Below are 22,374 nucleotides of genomic sequence, written 5' to 3'. Positions count from 1 at the left end.
GCCATCATGCTCTCAATGGGCCCCATTCACCAACCGTTCTTAAGAACAAATTTTGTTCTTAGGCCCAGTTCCGAAGTTTTTAAGGAGATTTTTGTATTCACCAATGTTTACTTATGCATATTGGGGAAATAAGGGCGTGTTTATATGCAAATTATGATAGACACGCACGCGTTAATAATTTGGCATTTAGCAACTTAAGGACAGCAGGTGGGAACAATTTGGCCGTTTAAGAACACATCATGAATTTAAAAAGACTCCTCTTAGGAAATCACTTAGGAAGAAAGATAAGAGGAAAAGTTAGGAACTTATTGCTGAATGGGGCCCAATGGTTTTTTCCATGCTTGCAAAGTACTTGACAGTAGAAGAGCGACAACAGTTTTTAGATCTTCTCAGTAATGATACAGTTATTATCATGACACCTGAAAATTATTTACAAATCTCTTCCTGAGTGTTTCTGGAGTCGAGACATGAAAACCTAGCGTTTGTTTAGGAGAGGATTAAAATGAGCTTCACTTTTTCCCTAATGTGTAATTTAGTTGGATTAATATTGTTTTCTAGTGTGGCTGTGTCCAGATCAAAAGACGTGCCTCCATTCGGGCCCCCGATTCCAAAGTCTGTGACATTTCCAAAGTCTGCAGTTTTTCGGGACTTCCTACTTGCCAAAGTCATAAATGGAGAAAATGCAGCACATAAGTCAGAGAAGTTCCGAGCAATGGCGACCCGTACACGTCAGGAGTATCTAAAGGACCTGGCAGAAAACTTTGTTAGCACTGCTACTATTGACTCTGCAGTCAAATTCAGCTTCATCACCCTCGGAGCCAAGAAGAAGGAGAAAGTGAAACCCAGAAAGGATGCACATGCGTTCAGTGTGGGAGCCATCACTTGGAGTGTTCGGGTCCGGGACTTTGGTCAGTCGATGGATGTGGACTGCCTGCTCGGCATATCCAACGAGTTCATCGTGCTCATTGAGGAGGAATCCAAAAATGTGGTGTTCAACTGCTCTTGTCGAGATGTCATCGGATGGACCTCAGGAATTATGAGCATAAAAATATTTTATGAGCGCGGGGAATGTGTCATGTTGTCTGCCCACGACAACTGCGGAGAAGACATCCGGGAAATGGTGCAAAGATTAGAGGTACGTCTCTAAGTCTAAACTGTGATAATTCCTTCATTTTAAACTTCCTTGATTTCTGCACCCTTGGAGAGAAGAAGTGATAAATTATGTCCTATGTCTCTCAAACCATATCATTCCCACAGGGGCGGGAGCCCAGGTGATAATAGGATTCATAGTCGTCCACAAGAGATTTTTTTTGCCAGCATCAGCTTTTTTTGCATGACATTCAAAATATTTTATTTTTATTAACTATGCTTGTGACGTCCTTCAAAAGACAGTTAAAGGTGACCTATGATTAATTTAGTCTTTTCTGATTCATAAATGTTGTGACAATGTTGGACACTCGTGTTAAACGATGCCAAAGCATCAAATCATAAGGCTTATTCATTAAGGCGTGAGCTTAAATGCAGTTTTGGATGTTTCTTTTTGCCGGATTTTGCAGTCTGGCTACGTTGTGATGTCACTGCCAGGTGGATGTACTGATTTGGACATTTAGTAAAGCTCTCAGCCAATGGGGAAGGAGCTCCTCCGCCTCTGCATCAGGCTATGGAGAAACACAAAAAAAGAGTTCGGACAAAGTAATATTTTCATCTACTCATGGCTTGTGCATAATAACACAGACGTGCGATATGCAGTGACATACATGCTGCTAAAAGCAACTATTTTTTATGCAGTAATTGATCGGCGATTGTGATATTGTATCTAATGTTGTGACAGGTGAATCAACATATTAAGTTTGTTTTCGATTGTGTCTGGAAAAACAAATTGCGGTCATTACTTCAATATACATACTTCTTGTTTCTATTGCAATCTACAAACGGCTCCAGAATCGAACATCTTGCAGACAGACTCAAAAAAACGGGTTATAAACGTGACTGTGGAGCAAAATTTAAACCAAAGCATATCCATGATGTACAGTGCATCTGGAAAGTATTCACAGCGCTATCACTTTTGCCACATATTATGTTACAGGCAGCCTTATTCCAAAATGCAATACATTTACGTTTGTCCTCAAAATTCTACACACAATACCTAATAATGAGATATAATTCTTAAAAGTTTTTTTTTTTTTAGAATTCTTTGCAAATTAATAAAAAATCAAAAACTAAGAAATAACATTTACTGTGATTTGAAGCACAAAAGTGAATCCTGTTTCAACTGATTATCCTTGAGACATTCCTACAGCTTAATTGGAGTCCACCTGTGGTAAATTCAGTTGGTTGGTCATTTGGAAAAGCACATACCTATCTATATACGTATAAGATCCCATGCTTGACAGTGCATGGCAGAGCCCAAACCAAACATAAAGTCGAAGGAATTGTCTGTGTACCTCTGAGACAGAATTTTCTTGAGGCACAAATCTGGGGAAGGCTACAGAAAAATAACTGTGCCAAAACTGCCCCAAGATAGGTGTGCCAAGCTTTTGGCATCGTATTCAAAAAGACTGACGCTGTAATTGTTCCCTAAGGTGCATCATAAAAAGTAGTGAGCAAAGGCTGCGGATACCTACTGTATGTACATGTGATTTCTTTTTCTTTCTTTTTTTTTTATAAATTAGCAAAACATTATTAAAAACACATTTTCAAATTGTCAATATGGAGTAATATGTGTAGAATTTTGAGGACAAAAATCTATTTATTACTTTTTGGAATAAGGCTGTAACATAACAAAATGTGGAAAAAGTAAAGCGCTGTAAATACTTTCCCGATGTACTGTTCCATCTAGACCACAAGGAAGTGTTTTAAATGTAGATTAAAATCATTTTAGGTTCTCTTTAAGTTTATTAGCGGTTCAAGTCACATGAATATCCGTTTCACAAACATTTGGAGGATGCCCGGTGGAACACATTACATTCATCTACGACGATGTATTTATAGTTTTTAAAGAATAAGAGTTTTTAAAAGGCTTGGTCTATCTTCTACTTACTAAATTGTAGCGTCTAATGTCTGATCTACTCTTACTGCAAGTCTAGTCATCTATAGCTCTGCTGTATTCACTGTAAATTAATTAGATGTTTGTGTTTTTATTTTGTATTTGCATAGATGGAGCACAGATAATCATGCAACTGTTGGTTTGGCGCCGCATTCCAAATGGCTAATACTCAGTTGGTTTAGTTGTTTTGGATAGCCTACAGTATTTAAGATCTTAGTATTGGCTAACTGTGATGTTGTTGCTACTCTTTTGATGCTTTATGAATATTGTCATAGGTTTAGGAAGGAGATGAACAGAGTGCACTGCAGTTTCCAGGTGTTTGCCGCTTGTCATCCCAGTGATCATACTTTGCAATCATCCATCCATCCATTTTCTACCACTTGTCTCTCTCAGGGTTGCGGTGGGGTTGGGGGAACATCTCCCAGTTGCACTTGGGCAGAAGGCGACCTGTTCAGGGTGTACTCATCACAGGCCCAACACATATCGACAGACAACTATTCACAAGAAGATGAAAACAATTATAATTTATTATTTAATATTGGCTTATTTGAAACCATCTGTGAGTGCTATTGCTATTAGTAAAATATGTCATTATGCCAAATTAGCATACCAGGGTCTTGAGTTATTTTCATTTTATTAATTGTATTATTCCATTCAGTCCATAGAACATTTTGACTCTCCTGTTGGGACATCACACGGACCCATGTCAGCCATTAGGTCACATATTCACATGTACCGATTTGCTCTTGATTAAGTAAACCCATTAGGACCAAAAAACAGACTATGTTTATCAAAAATGAGTAAAATAAGCCAATCCCTACAGCAGACTGTTAAATGGAATGGACAATCAGTGTTCATGAGATTTGGGTCAATTTTTGAATTGATGGACATAATGAGGGAGCCTAACCCAGTTTTTAGGGTGATGAAATAAGGTGGCAGTTTTTGGGACTGTAAGAAGACTGCAGCCTCTGGTTTACCCTTCTTTTAAGTTGTGTAGCTCAACAAATTAGATCCACTTTTTAAATCCCGACATCTCACCTAAACTACACATAACATGATTTCAATTTGTATATTAACTTTAATTTACAAATATAGCTATCACTAAATTGGCCCTAGTGCGTGAATGTGAGTGTGACTGTTGTCTGTCTATCTGTGTTGGCTCTGCGATGAGGTGGTGACTTGTCCAGGGTGTACCCCGCCTTCCGCCCGAATGCAGCTGAGATAGGCTTCAGCACCCTTGCGACCTCGAACGGGACAAGCGGTAGAAAATGGATGGATTAATTGTGTAACCAAAAAAACAACGTGGGAGTTGCTGCTTGAACCTCGAACACAAGTCAGTGTTTTTCACAGGACTACAATCTATTTGTGGTTGTAGTGATTTGCCTGTAAAAGGGGACGTACTAATGTAATTATCAAACTTTCATAATTGGCCATGAAACATTTGCAAAAATGTGAGTGGAGAACATGAAAGAATGTTTAGAACTAAAAATAAATGTTCTTTTGTCTCTTCTTTGGAGACATTTGTGAGAACTTTTAGAAAGGAGAGGGGCCCACAGCAGCTCTTTGTGATAGTGTGCTTTCATTTCTGAGTCTCCAAAAGTCTCCACTAGATTTGTCGCTAGTCGCTTTTTTAGAGGGTTCCGATTACTCGCTAAATGTAGAAACAAAGTCACTTTTGCTGGCAGACCAGGTTCCTTATAATTTGTTTATGCGTGAGGGCGAACATAAACAAACCCATTTGCGGCGGTCCAAATGTATTTATGAATTGGAAACACTGCAAATCATATTTTGCACTAAAACTAATCATAATAAAAGTCCCTTATGCACAAGTAAATCATTTAAAAATGTTATTAACTATTTTAAATTCCATTGGGCAAAATTAAACTGTGTATCACATTGTATTACAGCATTGGCCCACTTTAATATCTAAATCTATATCATATATGCAACTAAAACTATTTCAGATGTTGTCCACACGTCTTCCTCTCATGAACCTTAATATGGGGCCAAGGACAAAGATTTTGCATTATGTAAATAACACGGAAGGTCTAAGTGTCTTTCAAAAGTAGTAACTTTAGTTAAAACACTCAACATAGGAAAGAACAGAGCAGGTCATATTAGCATTTGTGATTAGCCAAAGGACATGTCTTCCTCATTGAACATGCAAATCTCTCACATTTGCAAAGCTCTTGCCCAGCCTGTGGGATTTGTGAAGGGTATTTCACAAAAGAAGTTGAAAAAGTACTACAGTAATAGTAAGTGTCTGTCTTATAAAACATGCATCAGTATGAGGTGACTCTGCACAGTTTCATCCAAAAGGTGTTTTTGTAAATGTCCTAAAAGTTGACCCAGGATTTACAGACTGCCTAGCCTGTGATGTAATGTGAACTAAACAGGCCACGCTATGACGCAGTGTGAGAGCAGTACTAAAAGCTTTGTGATAACATCCTGCTCCCCCAGGGTGTCGCTGTGCTCGGGAGGCCCCAAGTTTAGATTTTATTGGACAGATCCTCACAGTCCTATGTGTGGTCCTTTTCTTTGGAGTTTCATATGAGTGAAAGTTCCATCATTGGATTAAAATGATGAAAATAGATTTTTTTTCAAAGATTAGACTTTTTTACGTGTTGGTACTGTATGATAAATCTCCTCAGATTTGGGCTGCTGGGGTTATAACATTTTAAGATGGAATTTGGATTTTGTAAATCACAGTGATTCATTTACTATGTACGGCCCTTGTGATTATATGTATTTTTAGCTCAATCTATTTGTCACATGCCTCCTCTGAGACACATAGCAGTAACACTCTGGTATTCCTGATTAGTCGGTTGGTGCTATGCAAAATTCACTGAAGTTGGTCTTCTATCTGTTTTATCATTGAAAAAAACAACTCTGACACAAAAATTCAGATAATATAGTAGTGTCAACTTTGAAAGTACAGTAGAATTTTAAGAATTGGCGTCATCTGTCACAGCATCCAAAGAGCCAGCTGATTTGTTCGTATTTAAAATCAGTTTTTCCCTTAGTTGCTGCCTTTTCCCTATTATACTGAACAGCCAGAACAAAGATAGGCGATCCATGTGTCCAAACAAGTTCTGTTTCCAGTTCTATGGTTGTAAATGCATTTATATTTTTGCACTCATATGTTGTGCCATTACAATAAATTCAAATACGCCAATGAAAAAGCAAAAGCTTTTCTTCACACACACAATGCTACACACCAAAGAGTACAAAACAGTAGCACAAAACTTTGTTGTCCACCATTGTTGTTGTCGTGTTAACAATTGTGCATGTGTGATTTTCTCTTGTTCTTCTGTTTTTGTTTATCATCACCCTTCTCAAGAAGTAGTCTTTTGCTTGTCCACATGACAACAACAAGGCGGCATTAAAAATAGGTATTTGCAGGGCACACAGACTGCCGTTATGGATAAATACCAAAACGAAAACTCCATTATCCACATACAACAGTGACGTGCGGTGAGGTTCATGGCTGGTGAGGCACTGACTTCATCACAGTCAGAATTACAAACATATGAACCCTAAAGAGTATCTTATTCACCATTTGATTGGCAGCAGTTAAAGGGTTATGTTTAAAAGCTCATACCAGCATTCTTCCCTGCTTGGCACTCAGCATCAAGGGTTGGAATTGGGGGTTAAATCACCAAAAATTATTCCCGGGCGCGGCGCCGCTGCTGCCCACTGCCTCCCTCACCTCCCAGGGGGTGATCAAGGGATGGGTCAAATGCAGAGGACAAATTTCAGTGTGTGTGACAATCATTGGTACTTTAACTTAACTTTAACTTTACACATACAAACTGTAGCACACAAAAAAACACATTTAATTAAAAAAACTTTATTATGGTCTTACCTTTACTTATAAATGAAGTCCATGCGCCGCTGTTGTGCTGGATTGGTGCGCTCCCGCCATGGGGTGCGCCCCCTGATGCGAGTGTTGTATCAACTGGAGCCCACACTTGGAGTTTCCACGTGCAGGATTGAATCTATTTAGAGAAGTTGTTTAGTGGGAGGCCATGGGGTGCGGGAACAGTGGTGTTCGTGTTGGAGGAGTTGTGAATGAATGAAATATGAAATCCGTGCTGCAGTCTGCAGGTGTACCTAATGTTGTGGCCCTGCAGTCATTCGCGGCTCCTCTAGCGCGGACATTGTTGTTTTTGCACTTTTTGGCTTCTTGTTGAATGTTTTTTTTGGGTGGATTCGGTCTTCCACGTGCATGGAAAGTTTGGGTGTGGGCTTTGGTTGATGTGGCACTCCCGTCGGGGGGTGCATTCTACGGCGGGGGTGCATTAACCGGCACAAGGAGGCGGGATTACTGCGATTGCTCAGCACAAGAAATACGTTACACACATACAGTTGTTGACAAAATACACTGTACATTATATACCTCAGCTACTTAAACTATGGAAATGTATATTATAGTTCATATAGCAATACGGTCTCACTGCACAGCAGGCCAGCAGTTAGCCGAGTCCGCAATCCATGTTAAAGCACAACTCAGTGACGTGCCTCAACTTGCTGCTGATCACCGCAAGTCTCTTCTCGGTATTTGAACGGCAAATGTGAAAATTCAGCGATTTTGAATAAAAATAATCTAAAACTGGTGAAGTTAAATGGAAAATAACTTTATAGTATAATCACTGGATACATATAACAATTTAATACATTTTTTTTCTTTTTAAATTTTTTTTCTTTCCATGATGGCACGTGAGGCCCCGCCTCACCTGCCTCCAGTGACTGCACGTCACTGACATACAAACAATAATTATGTTTCCCTTAGAGGACACGGTCCATTCGTAGTGGTCCATCCAGGTTGTTTGGGTTCTCCTAGCACAGCAGGGTAGGGTTTCTACTAGTGTGAGAATCTGGTAGAGTGTTGACAGGCCAAAGTCTGAGTTAATGTGTCCCTGAATCCAGCTGCCACTCTGAGGTATATGGAGGCAGTCAACCACAACTGAACCGAGACTAATCTGGCGAGTGATTAAAGCTCATTGGGAGCAGTGTGATTTCTTCTCCAGTGCTTCTCCTGAAACACTTTTGGGAAACCATCCACGCTCAAACTGGAGTGAGGCCTACAAATAGCTTTGTCAAATTATGTTGTCAGGCTAAAGATAGATAGCAAGCATTTATTTTTTAGCTTTTTTTTTTAGTGTGTTTTACTTCTATATGTCTGTGGTACTGATGTTTACTCAGCATTTTTTTAGTGTTGGTGTGTTATGGGTAAGATACAATTATGAAATGAATCCCAAATGTGCAGTATAGTTGTATACAGTCAACACTATGTCCCTGCACTGCGATAGCACTCATATTGCAGATAATAACCAAACTGATTTTAATTCCAGATCACAACCAGAGGCTGTGAGACGACAGAGATGACTTTACGGCGCAACGGTTTGGGCCAGCTCGGTTTCCATGTCAATTTTGAGGGAATAGTGGCTGACGTGGAGCCATTTGGCTTTGCCTGGAAGGCAGGCTTGAGACAGGGAAGCCGACTGGTGGAGATCTGCAAGGTAGCTGTTGCTACTCTCACCCATGAGCAGATGATCGACCTGCTGCGCACCTCCATCACTGTCAAGGTGGTCATAATCCAACCTTATGAAGACGGCACCCCTCGACGGTAAGAAAAGTGTTTTCTATTTAATAATAATAATTAATAATAATAATAATTAGCTTTATTGTCTCCGAGGAGAAATTTGTCTTGGACATCAAGACACAGCGTTTTACATACATACATACATACATACTGTTAATCCGGCAATACAGGGACGACAGTGAATAGTGCGCAGGTACATCAGTTAGTTATGAGATCACACATTACACTCCCCTCGTATTGCACACCTCCCGTATTGCACTATCCCAATATTGCACTCCTTATTATTGCGTCCGGTTATTACATTAGTTTTCTGTTGTTAAGTGCTTTGATTGCCAGTGGAACAAAGGAAAATCTCTACCTGTTGAGTTTGTATGTTGCTGTTCTGTACCGTTTACCATTTGTTTGTTCATTAGGTCACATTTCCTCTGATGTTTGAGAGACTTAGCATAGGAAACTGCTTAATTACTTGTTAAGTTTTTTGTTAAAAGCTTGCTTCCTCTGTTGATGCAGCTGTAGCACACAATCTGTCAGCATTTCTCACTAATAATGTTGGAACGAACATTTAGATTAATTATTTAAGATCTTGCTATTGTCTAGTGGCTCACATTTGCGGATTGTGTTTTTTTCAATGTCCTCCCCTCATTCTTCTGTTCAGCAATTAGAGTGGGAGCGACTGGCTTTTTGGGAACAGTCACCCATTGTGAGACATCATCACTAATGAAAAAAGAAAAAAAAAGAAAAGCACATTTCAGATAATGTGATGGGACGAAATGGACTGTGTTAAAAACATTTTTACTGAAAAGGAGTCAGTCCTGTGAGCTCCATGTAAACTCCATCCCAGAGTTTTTTTAAAATTAGATTACTCTCTAGAACTCAGTCTTACAAAAATACCACTGAACAAAAATATAAACGCAAGTTCATAATACTTTATGACAAACATTGTCCATGGAAACAACTCAGTAGAAAGCAGAGAAAGAATAATCAACCATGGATGACAAAAGGATTAAAAAATGCTTGTAAGAAGAATACACTATATAGAACATTTATAGCACAAAGAACTATAGAGGCAGAAATTAAGTACAAAAAGTATAAAAACAAGTTAACAAACATACTATGATCATGTAGAAAATAATATTACAGTGAATTATTGGACAGGAACAAAAATAATATGAGAGCAACATGGGGCATCCTTAATAGCATTATTAAAAATGGCACTAAGAGGGATTACCCCCAAATACTTTTTAGACGGAAATATAAATAATGACAACATAAAGGAAGTAGTTGAAAGCTTCAATAATTACTTTGTAAATATTAGACCAAAATTGGAAGAAAGGATTCCAGACCCAGTTTCAATTGAGGACTATAATGATACCATAGAGCGAAATCCCAACTCCATGTTCCTCAGTAATGTGACACAGGAGGAAATAGTAATAATCGTGAAAAAATGTAAATCTAAGACTTCAACTGATTGTAACGGAATTGATATGGAAACGATATAAAAGGTTATTGAAGAGATCTCAGGACCATTAATGTATATTAGTAACCTATCATTTCAAACAGGTAAATTTCCAAACAAAATGAAAATAGCTAAAGTGGCACCAATTTATAAGACTGGAGACAAACACCAATTTAGAAATTATAGACCTGTTTCTTTACTTCCACAATTTTCTAAAATCATTGAAAAACTGTTCAATAACAGATTAGAGAGTTTCATAAATAAAAATAGAATACTCGAAGAGAACCAATATGGATACAGAGCTAATGTTTCAACTTCAATGGCTTTAATTGAAATTACAGAAGAAATTACCAATGCAATAGATAGTAAAAAATGTGCGGCAGCAGTGTTTATGGATCTAACTAAAGCATTTGACACAATTAATCCCAATAATCCCAATTAATCCCATCAGAGGGTTAGTCTTAAACTGGATAAGAAGTTATCTAACGAACAGGAAACAATACGTGAAGCTAGGCGAACACACATCTACAACGCTAAATATATCCTGTGGTGTACCTCAGGGATCAATACTAGGACCTAAATTATTCAATCTCTATATAAATGACATTTGTAAAGTTACAAAAGATTTAAAGTTAGTATTATTTGCGGATGATACAACAGCGTTTTGTTCAGGAGAGAACACACAGAAGATAATACAAATAATAACAGAAGAAATTAACAAATTAAAAAGATGGTTTGACAAAAACAGACTATCGTTGAATCTCAGTAAAACTAAAATAATGCTATTTGGTAACAGTAGAAGAGAAAGTCAAACACAAATACAAATAGACGGAATAGAAATTGAAAGAGTAAATGAAACCAAATTTCTAGGTATAATGATTGATGATAAATTGAACTGGAAATCTCATGTAAAAAGTATACAACATAAAGTAGCAAGAAACACATCAATAATGAATAAAGCAAAACATGTTCTAGACCAAAAATCACTTCATATTCTCTACCGCTCGCTAGTGTTACCATATCTGAGTTATTGTGTCGAAATATGGGGAAATAACTACAAAAGTACACTTCATTCATGAACGGTGTTACAAAAAAGATCAGTTAGAATAATACATAATGTTGGATATAGAGAACATACAAATCCTTTATTTATTGAAAATACTGAAATTCCATGACATAGTGAATTTGCAAACAGCTAAAATTATACACAAAGCAAACTATAACCTGCTACCCAAGAACATACAACAATTATTCTCAAAAAGAGAGGAGAAATATAATCTTAGAGAAAAATGTAATTTAAAACATTTGTATGCACGTACAACACTTAAGACCTTCAGTATATCAGTATGTGGAATTAAATTATGGAATGGATTAAGCAAAGCAATCAAACAATGCACTAATATGATCCACTTCAAGAAACTCTTCAAACTTAAAAGTGTTTACAAAGTACAAAGAAGAAGAACCATGATAAACATTCTGAATTTATTTCATCCATCCATTCTTTCATTCTCAAAATAATCTTACTCATCTCATCATATGAAATATGACTTACTTCACCAATTATTATTTATTTCTATTGTGATTACTTATGGAGTATATTGTGAATAAATTGAGAACAGGAAGTGAACAAACGTTTTAGCAACTGTTATATAAAAGAAAATGGGTAGGATTAAATAGGTTCTGCTTCTTCCTACTCTTTTTCGAACATGTTGAAAAGAGAAACTGGAAATTGTGATGTATCATGTTGTATGCTTGCATGTTCTAAATAAACTCAAACTCAAACTCAAACTCAACACTTTTGTTTTTGCTCCCATTTTTCATGAGTTGAACTCAATATCTAAAACATTTCCTAGTATATATAAATATTATTATTATTAAATATTGTGTATATATATATATATATATATATATATATATATATATATATATATATATATATATATATATATATATATATATATATATATATATATATATATATATATATATAAAATACCTAATCTTCTCAATTATTGTTCCCAAATCTGTCTAAATCTGTGTTAGTGAGCATTTCTTCTTTGCCAAGATAATCCATCCCACTTCACAGGTGTGGCATATCAGGATGCTGGTTAAACAGCATGATTATTGCACAGGTGTGTCTTAGGCTGCCAACAATAAAAGACCACTCTGAAATGTGTATTTTTATCAGACAGCACAATGCCACAAATGTCGCAAGTTTTAAGGGAGCGTGAAGTTGGCGTGCTGACTGCATGGATGTCCACCAGAGCTGTTGCCCATAAATTGAATGTTCATATCTGTACCAAGCCGTCTCCAAAGGCTTTTCAGATAGTTTGGCAATACATCCAACCGGCCTCATAACCGCAGATTGTGTGTAACCTCAACAACCCAGGACCTCAACATCCAGCAGGTGTACCTCCATGATCGTCTGAGACCAGCCACCTGGACAGCTGCTGCAACAATTGGTTTGCATAACCAAATAATTTCTGCACGAACTGCGAGAAACCGTCCCAGGGAAGCTCATCTGCATGCTCGTCTTCCTCATTGGGGTCTCAACCTGACTGCAGTATGTCGTCGTAACCAACTTTAGAGGACAAATGCTCACATTCGATGGCATCTGGCACATTGGAGAAGTGTTCTTTTCATGGATGAATCCCGGATTTCACTGTTCAGAGCAAGATGGTGGACAGCGTGTGTGGCGTCGTGTGGTAGAGCGGTTTGCTAATGTCCACGTTGTGAATCGAGTGGCCCATGATGGGGTTGGGGTTATGGTATGGGCAGGCACATGTTACGGACAACCAACGCAAGTGCATTTTATCGATGGCATTATTTTCTTTTTTTTTCCATTCATTTATTTATTTATTTCAGGCAATGACAAAAATGTACAAGTTGACAAAACATAATAATATAAATTAATATAGTGCATTATTGTCCAGTTTTGCCTGAAAGGGAGTGGGAAGAAGATAACTTATTTAATCCCACCCCCAGTTCTCCATTCAGTGATTATTCACATGAGTTTCACTCTCACTTTGTTCAAGGATTATAATACAGATGTTGTATCATAGTGGCATTACCACAGGTAACAATAATTATTACACTGTAACAATCATTTGTATCAACAATGTAGGAATAATGAATATACCAACAATGGTAATAGACATCATAGCAATAATGGTAAGGAAACATTGAGCACATGTTAACACTTTGAGACAGAGTACAGCAGCAGGTCAAAAAATTAAAGACCCTCATCTCTATATATGAACCAGACCCCATGTTTGTATAATAGTTTAAATTGATTAATAGTTTGGCATTGCTTGTGTTGTAAGTCCAGTTTGTTCCATAGTTTTACTCCGCATACAGACACACAAAAACGTTTACGAGTGGTTTGAGCTCTCGGCAATAAGAAATATCCAAAGCCTCTCAAGTTATGAGCTTGCACTCGTCTTATAAAAAAACGTTGTAGATTAGGTGGCAATAATTTGTTAAAAGCTTTATATAAGATTATTAATGTATTATATTTAACAAGGTCATCAAATTTGAGCAACTTTGATTGCATAAACAGATTATGAGTATGTTCTAAATAACCAACGTTGTGAATGATCCGCACTGCTCTTTTCTGTAATATGATCAGAGGATGAATTGTGTTTTGGTAAGTATTCCCCCATACTTCAACACAGTATGTAAGGTATGGCAGTACCAAGGTGCAGTATAGAGTACGGAGTGCATTTTCATTGGGGTATAGTTTTGCTTTGTTTATAATTGAGAGGCTTTTGGAGATTTTTGTTTTAATGTGTCTGACATAAGGTTTCCATGATAGTTTACTATCAATTATTACTCCCAAAAATGTATTCTCATTTACGATTTCAATTTGGGTACCATCAATACTTATTTTCTGTTCAGACGTTATGTTGCGATTTCCAAACATTACTATCTTAGTTTTATTTATATTCAAAGATAATTTATTTGTGTCCATCCATTTTTTTACTATGTTTAGTTCTGTGTTTACTGTATTTATGAGCTCATTATAGTCATCACTACTGTAGAATAAATGTGTGTCGTCTGCAAAAAGTATACATTTCAGTATTTTGGATGTATTAAACATATCATTAATATATACATTAAACAGTTTTGGCCCCAACACGGACCCTTGGGGGACACCACAAGCAATGCCAAGAGTATCAGATAAAAATTGACCCATTTTAACAAACTGGACCCTCCCTGTTAAATAACTTTTTAACCAGTCACTAGCCAGCCCCCTAATTCCATATCTTCCCATTTTATCTAGTAGAATTGAATGATTAATGGTATCAAAGGCTTTCTTTAGGTCAATAAAAATACCAACTGCATATCTTTTATGCTCCAGTGCATTAGTAATTTCGTCAATAGCTTCAGTTATTGCCATTGAAGTTGTTCTTTTGGACCTAAAGCCATACTGACCGTCATTGATTATATGATGCTTCTCAAGAAAAGATTCAAGTCGAGAGTTAAATAGTTTCTCTAAGATTTTTGAGAACTGAGGCAAAAGAGAGATTGGTGTGTAATTGGTGAAAGCGTGTTTGCTGTCACTTTTGAAGAGCGGAGTTACTTTAGCGATTTTCATTTGACTTGGAAAGCAGCCAGTCTGGAATGATAAATTACATATATAAGTTAATGGTTTTACAATATTCAGGATAACCTTTTGAACCAATATCATGTTGATATCATGGCAGTATGTGGAGCACTTACTTTTACACTTCCGCACAATGTTTGTCACTTCCTGCTCATTTGTAGCTGAGAGGAAGAATGACGAAGAATTCTGTTCAATAGTTGATTTTGTAACTCCATTGTCTGGGATATCAACAGCCAATTTAGGACCAACATTTACAAAAAAACTATTGAACTTGTTTACTACATTAGTCATATTATAATATTCACCGTTTTCATCAATAAAGTAATCAGGATATGTCAACTTGGAATATCCTTGTTTTATTAGACTATTCAAAACATCCCAAGTTCCTTTTATATTATTTTTGTTTTCATATAGGTTTTTTTTGATAATATAACCGTTTGCTTGTTCTTATAATATCAGTTAATTTATTTTTATACTTCTTGTATCGTTGTTCGACTTCTTTTGTTTTTATTTTGATTAAAGGTTGTAGAGATTGTTTTTCTTTTTACAGGCATTAATTATCCCTTTTGTGATCCAAGGGCTATTTTTATTTTTTCCTTTTATAAAATATTCTTTTACGGGGCAATGTTTATTATGCAGGGAAGTAAAGATGTCTAAAAAATTACAATAAGCACTGTCCACATTAGGTTATCTGTATACTGAAGTCCAATCCTGAACTGCCAAACTATTGTTTAGGGCACAGATTGTTTCCTCAGTTGTTATTCGTTTAGAGATTTTTGCCATAGTGTCTTTGGTTTTCTTGAGATGACAGTCATATAAAGTAAAAACAGGTAAATGGTCAGTGATGTCACATATAAATAGGCCACTGGTGACTTGATTTCCCATAATGTTTGTAAAAATGTTGTCAATGATTGTGGCACTATGTGTTGTTATTCTGCTTGGTTTGGTTATGGTTGGATATAGAGACAAGCTGTACATAGTGTCAATGAAGTCATCAACATGTTCTTGCTTGGTTGAGTTTAACAAATCAATGTTAAAATCACCACAGATAAATATGTTTTTTTGGTTCACAGAGGAAAATAGTTTACCCATCCACTCATTGAAAGTTTCTATGCTTGAACCAGGTGCCCGGTATACACAGCTCATGAAGATATTTGTCTTTTTGTCATTTAGGATTTCCACTGTTAAACATTCAAATAATCCATCGACTGCTATGGTCATGTTTGTTAAAACTTTAAATGTAACAGATTTATGAATGTACAATGCGACCCCTCCTCCTATTTTATTTATTCTGTTTATGTATGTTAATTCATAGTCATTCAGACCAAAATCAATACCTTTATCACTGTTGAACCAGGTTTCAGTGATTGCAACAATGGTAAATGGATGACTAAATTATTTCAAGTAATCCTTGATAGCCTCAAAGTTAGTGTACATGCTTCGACTATTGAAATGTATTATTGATAGACTATCTTCTGATTTTACACTGTTTTCATATTGTTCGCGGGTAAAATAATTACAGTTTTTAACAATCGCAGAGAAAAAATTATTATCAGGGTCTATGTCCATATCAGTCTCTGTTGTGGTGTGCTCTTGATACTCACACATGTCCAGTTCTTTTTGTTGATGTTGGAGGATCTTCTGTAACATGTCCATATTAATACTTGGTGTGGTCTGTGTTCTTGGTGTGGGTATCATTGAGATGATGTAAAAGTCACAAGCTACATTGATACCAAGTACTGCATCAATGTCAATACTTATCAAGATCTTCTATTTTCCTTATCACCAAGATTTTTGCTTCCTCCGGCGTCCCATTTAGTTTGATGAAGATCTTACAGTTCGTTACCCAGGTTTGTTGAATCTTGCTTTGCCTTTTAAGTTGTCGTGCGACCCTTGCGATGTCAGCATTTTTCTTGGTCAAGTGTTCATTGATGGAAACATCTGTTCCTTTGAGTTTGCGTCCTTGCCTTAATAGTGCGATCTTCTTCTTTCTGCTTGCGAATCTCATGATGACAGCGGGTGGTCTCTGGTTCCTCATGGGCAGTGGGTGACAAGCCTCGATGTGCTCCAGGTCCATCTCTATCCCCCTGCTTTGGAGATAGGAGGCCACCTGCTGCTCCACCGACTGTGCCTCCTGCACGCTGGGCTCCCCGCTGTCCGCGGCCACCGCACGTGCGTAGTTGCGTGGCTTGATCTTGATCCCGGTGATGACCACATCATTCATGCGGGAGTATTGCTCCAGCTCGTCCACTCGCTGCTCCAGGTCCACAATGCGCCGGTCTTTTTCCACGTTCTGGAGGCGTAGTTGTTTCACCTCCTCCAGCAGGCCCAAAAGCTGCTCCTGGTGCTCCCTCACCGCAGTCACATCGCCGCACAGGGAAAGGAGTGTGAGCCTCATCTCCTCGAACTCCTCCGATGTGGGGCTTTTCCTCGGTGCAGGCATCACGGTCTATCTGCCGACGCATCCAGCAACAGAAGGAAAAATCCACCTCCGTATCTCAGGCCGGTAATGCTAGCCGGCTCCGGTGTGCTAGCTCGCAGCACCGATCGACACAAAGCTACAAAGTGTCACGGCACAGTGACACAGCGAAGCCAAAAAAAGCACAAAAAGTACAAAAAAGTACAAAAAGTTGTACTAGCTTTGCACAAGGTAATTGCCAAACTCGACAGCCCCACTTCGAAAACAGCCAGACGCGCGCAAACTCCAAACCGGAAGTTGAATGCACAGAGATGCGTGACGAGATCCTGAGGCCCATTGTGCCATTAACCCGAGACCATCACCTCATGTTGCAGCATGACAATGCAAGGCCCCATGTTGCAAGGATATGTACACAATTCTTGGAAGCGGAAAACATCCCAGTCCTTGCATGGCCAGCATAATCATAGGACATGTCACCCATTGAGCATGTTCGGGATGCTGTGGATCGGCGTATAGAACAGCGCGTTCCAAGTTCATGCCAATATCCAGCAACTTCGCACAGCCACTGAAGAGGAGTGGACCAACATTCTACAGACCACAATCAACAACCTGATCAACTCTAAGCAAAGGAGATGTGTTGCACTGTGTGAGGCAAATGGTGGTCACATCAGATACTGACTGCCTTTCTGACCCCTCCCCCCCTCAGGCTCCCAATAAAGCCAAAATGCAAATTTCGGAGTGACCTTTTATTGTGGGCACACCTGTGCAATAATCATGCTGTTTACTTAGCATCTTGATTTGCCACACCTGTGAGGTGGGATGGATGATCTTGGCAAAGAAGAAGTGCTCACCAACACAGTTTTAGACAGATTTGTGAACAATATTTGAGAGGAACAGGTATTTTGTGTATATAGTAAAACGTTTAGATCTTCGAGTTCAACTCATGGAAAAAAAGGGGCAAAAACAAAAGTGGTGTGTTTATATTTTTGTTCAGTATAGATAATATATAGTTATAACATTGTGTTTTCTTGACAATTAAGTAAATATGTTTCAGAGATGTACTTCAACAATTGCCAATTTATGTTTGGGAAAGGCTTTGACATAACACTCAGATTTGCAGCATTGTTTTTTGGATGTTCCGTGCTACAACGGCCCAATTGTTGCCATTTACAAATGATCACGGCAGGATGTCAAGTCCAGTCACTCGGATTTGCATCAAAAAGGAAGAACGTGGGTTTTAGAAACAATACTGTACAGTATTTGTTATGGATTAAAATGTTTGCATCATGAGCGTAAAGGAACACATCAACAAAAGATTACAAATCTTTGACAAAAACAACATTTAGCATATTTCTTTTGAATAGTCAAACACTGCACATTAAGCACAGATCTGTTATAAGGTCAACTTCTCATTTAGCCATAGAGGAGCAGCATATTTGTTTCCCCAGATGGTGGCCCATAACATGCTTCCTCTGTGAACCCGACACAGCAGCCTCTCTGGCTAAACTGATGTCTAAGCTTCTTACCAAGATCGGCAAACACACACAAAGATCAAAATTGTAGTTGAGGGAAGCTAAAAAAAACAAAACAAAACAATTATCCCTCAAAGATTGGTCCAGCATCCAAGAGCTGTGGTTACACCGTGCATGGAGGATTGAAGCAACCAAAGCTCTTGATGTGGTCATTGTGCCAGTGTAAGCTGTGCAGCTTGGTTTGTGTGACATGTGGGTAATCCTGTAAATCACAGCACCTCGGACATTATTTTTTTTGCATAAAATACATTGCTCAATCAGAGTACAATAATCTGAAAGTCAGAAGGAAGCGTAAACAAGGTGACGTACAGTACATATTGAACTGTGTTTCATCCGGATGTGGCATTTAAAACAGATGCATCCGACAGATTAGTGGGTATTACCAGAGAAGACCATACTGGTCTGTGCTTTTCAGCTTTGCTGGGGTATTTCCCCACTTGCTGAACACATAAATTATTGCTGTCTCATGAGAACCTTAATAGTCTCTTTCAGGGTCTTGCGAATATTGTCCTAAGTTTGCAACAAATCAAGAGGCGAGAGATCAGATGAAGAACCTTGAGAGCTCTCAATTCTTGTTTACTGGCTGCTCTGAGTTTCTTAAGTGATGCAGTCTACAATGAGTGCTCCACTTTCTCTACAAATATCTCAAAGGAAAGGAATTTAGCCGGGGCTTAAAAACCCCAGTCTGTCCCCCATGGCTCGAAAGTTGGGGGCAGGCATAACAATGGACTCAAGTCTTACGACCTCTAGACAATGTAACTTGCTTCACACTGCCACTGTGTCATGAAAAATATGTTCTTAACCAAATATGGGTTGGGAGGGATGCTTTTGTTTAGATTACTTCATTTGGAATCTCTGTCACATCACGGTTAGATCTGCATTAGTTCTGTTCTTTTTGTGTAGCCAATTCCCTAAAGCTGCTCAGCTGCTTAAACCGTTTTACTCACGTCTGAAGCCAAAGCCAAAGCAGATATGTATCTATTATGAGTTGTACCTTGTATTAAGGGCAGGATGTGGTTTTAGCCCAGTGTAGCACCAGAGGCTTTTCCGTCACTATGTTAAGAATTTGGGTATCAAACTAATGACTAAAAGATTACAAACATTAGCTCTATGAAAACAGGAATAACGTGCTGGCAGTGTTTAAATATATGGCGTTTAAGTTTAAGTGAACTACAAGACACACATTCGAACATAAAAAAACAAAATCAAAAGATAAGTGTGTGTTTTCTGGCATCAGCAATCCGTTTTCATTCTACACTATACCCCCGAGAGCTTGTGATCCCAGGATTGAATGTTTATTTCATATTAAAGTGGGTTCAACCTGCCACAGACCCCTGCCAATAATGAGTATTACTTGTGACATTTAGATGGCCACTTGTGACCTTTTCTTTGAAGTGCCATCAGACTAGTCATCATGGATTTTCATCTGGCCTCAAGTTAAGCCGGATTTCTCACTTCCCATGATGACACTCTGTGAAAGAGAGCGTTGCTAAACAAAAACTCTGAGAACCTGCATCACAAATTGCTCTGCTTTAATCCCTCTTCGCTTTCTATGCAGGAGCCTCTCTTTCCTTGAGATAACTTGGCAAAGAAATCATTGAAGAGGCTTTTTTCAAGCGTTATTTTACAGACATTTTAGCACACCTTCTTAATGAAGCTGTGGACAATGCTCCACAAAGGGCTGGTGGAGGTCACAACCTCTCTGGCTCTTTGCTGTGACACGGTCTGTGGGAATGGATTAACATGTCCTTCCGTCCCTGGCCATGCCATTGAAGTGACAGCTCTCTGACTGGGGTCCAAGGTCCTGTTGTCACATTCATCTTTTCTATTTTGTTTAGAGCCAATAGCTGATTACCCCCCAACTTGCTTTGTAAGTTCAGATTTTTTTATGTTATCTCGCTGTAAATTTGATACACTGGTGTGGTAATGACTTCCTCCAAATCAAGACATGACTGTACCGGGTTGATGGTTTTAGTTGTATATGTCCTATTTCTCAACAAGCTTATATAGGCCACTATAGTTGAATTTGTAGCATTTATGTAAAGGTGCATTAGTTTATGTTTTGGCAGTTCTTGTTGGAAATTGTTCTGGAAGAAGCATACAGCGTGGCATTTCACACCAGTTCCTCTCCTTTAAAGCTGAATGAATGTGTCTACCACCCATTTTTTCCACCGCCATACTTGAGCTCAGGTTTAGTGCTGGTTTCCTGCTGTTACGCCATGATTTATATGCACAGAGACATTCGCCCCCTATACAATACAGCACAAAAAACATTCAGACAGTATGATGGTTGTTTTTAAAAGTCAACACTGAGCAGGAGTATTAGGGTCATACCTTCACACTTCTTGACCATTCTGGTGTTAAAAAAAAACACAGCTAGAAACCAGAACTGAGAGATTTCCTGTTGACAAGCTGTTACCCACGTTTTTCCTTCCAGGGAGTAATCGACTGTGGCAGCTAGGCATTACCATGTACACACAGTTCATCAAGGTAATGAGTGGGTATACAGTACAGTGGAAGGAAAACGTCAGCAACATTCTTGAGGCTTTACCACATTTTCATCTCTAATGAATAAAAGTAAGAACAGATTACAATCTGCAGTCAGTGAACAGAGAAGCAAAGTGTTACTGCACATCCATCCATCATCTTCATAAGCACATATTCACATCGAGTTGCAGGGCAGTTGGAGTCTATCTCAACACAGCACTCAATAAGGTAAGAGTAAGGTTACCAACCGTTCCTTGAGAAATGCAATTGTTACATATTTATCTCTTATTTAATTATCCCGTATTACTGTGATATTCGAAAATAATATTTACCTTTTAGCATCCCAACTGCCTGTCCATTTCATAACAATATTGGGGTTTAACGCCACATCATTTGAAAACTTATTTTTCTTAGATTTGACTGATGTACATCATTTCCGGATACAATTATAAGTGAAGGTTCCTTTACACGAAAGTTACACTAGTCCAAAAAAAACTGAATAAAACTCAAATTTGATGACTTATTGTATTTGAAAAGCTGATACAAATTGACTAAATAAGGTCTTCTTGTGTTGATAAAACCCAATAGATATACTCTAGACATTCCACTATAATAGTTAGTTCGCACCAAACCTTACATGCATACATAAAAACACACTCACCGCAGAAAAATCCATAGTTTTGGTCATAAACACACACATTCCCCATTGGGCCTTTTTCCACCAAGAGTTCATGAACTTTAGTTCTTGGAAATAAAGGCTCCTGTAGAGGTGTGTGGTTTGTGTTTCTCCCGCATTTCACAGTTCAGAGTAGTTTATACAAATCAGGCTGATGATGTATAGATGAGTGATAGAGTAAATTTCTACACTGATACCATGTAAATAAACATATTAAGTAATTTTTCTTTTACCAAAGTGTAAGTAAATTAAATACAATGTAATACAATACAAAACGATATAAGATAAGTAAGTCGTTCCCCAAGGTAAATATTAATTCTTGAGGGTCAGGCAATTTACTTGTGATCCATTTCAGCTGTAAATAACAATATATAAATAATAAATGTCAGTATCTTTCTCACGGCACAACATAAACACATCAAGTTTAGTATTTGTTTGTTAGCATTAGCATCCGGTTCACTCAGGTTGAGACAAATAACCACACTAACGGCGTATCAATGACTACTTTTACAGCTAGTACCAAAGTAAATAGTGAATATTTGATGTG

General features: G+C 38.0%; 1 protein-coding gene across 4 annotated transcripts in view; it reads left to right on the top strand.

Moving 5' to 3' along the window:
• Nucleotides 1–22,374, top strand: part of LOC133657331 (signal-induced proliferation-associated 1-like protein 2) — a 114,258-nt gene that overhangs the window by 36,692 nt on the left and 55,192 nt on the right. For all 4 annotated transcript variants that reach the window (XM_062058531.1, XM_062058529.1, XM_062058530.1 and 1 more), the window contains exons 7-8: nucleotides 559–1,135; nucleotides 8,401–8,675. In XM_062058531.1, the coding sequence (XP_061914515.1) occupies nucleotides 559–1,135; nucleotides 8,401–8,675 (852 nt within the window). The remainder of the gene's footprint in view (nucleotides 1–558; nucleotides 1,136–8,400; nucleotides 8,676–22,374) is intronic.

The sequence above is a fragment of the Entelurus aequoreus genome, linkage group LG09 (assembly GCF_033978785.1).
Source record: "Entelurus aequoreus isolate RoL-2023_Sb linkage group LG09, RoL_Eaeq_v1.1, whole genome shotgun sequence".
NCBI lineage: Eukaryota > Metazoa > Chordata > Actinopteri > Syngnathiformes > Syngnathidae > Entelurus > Entelurus aequoreus.
This window is presented reverse-complemented; position numbering and strand designations above follow the sequence as displayed.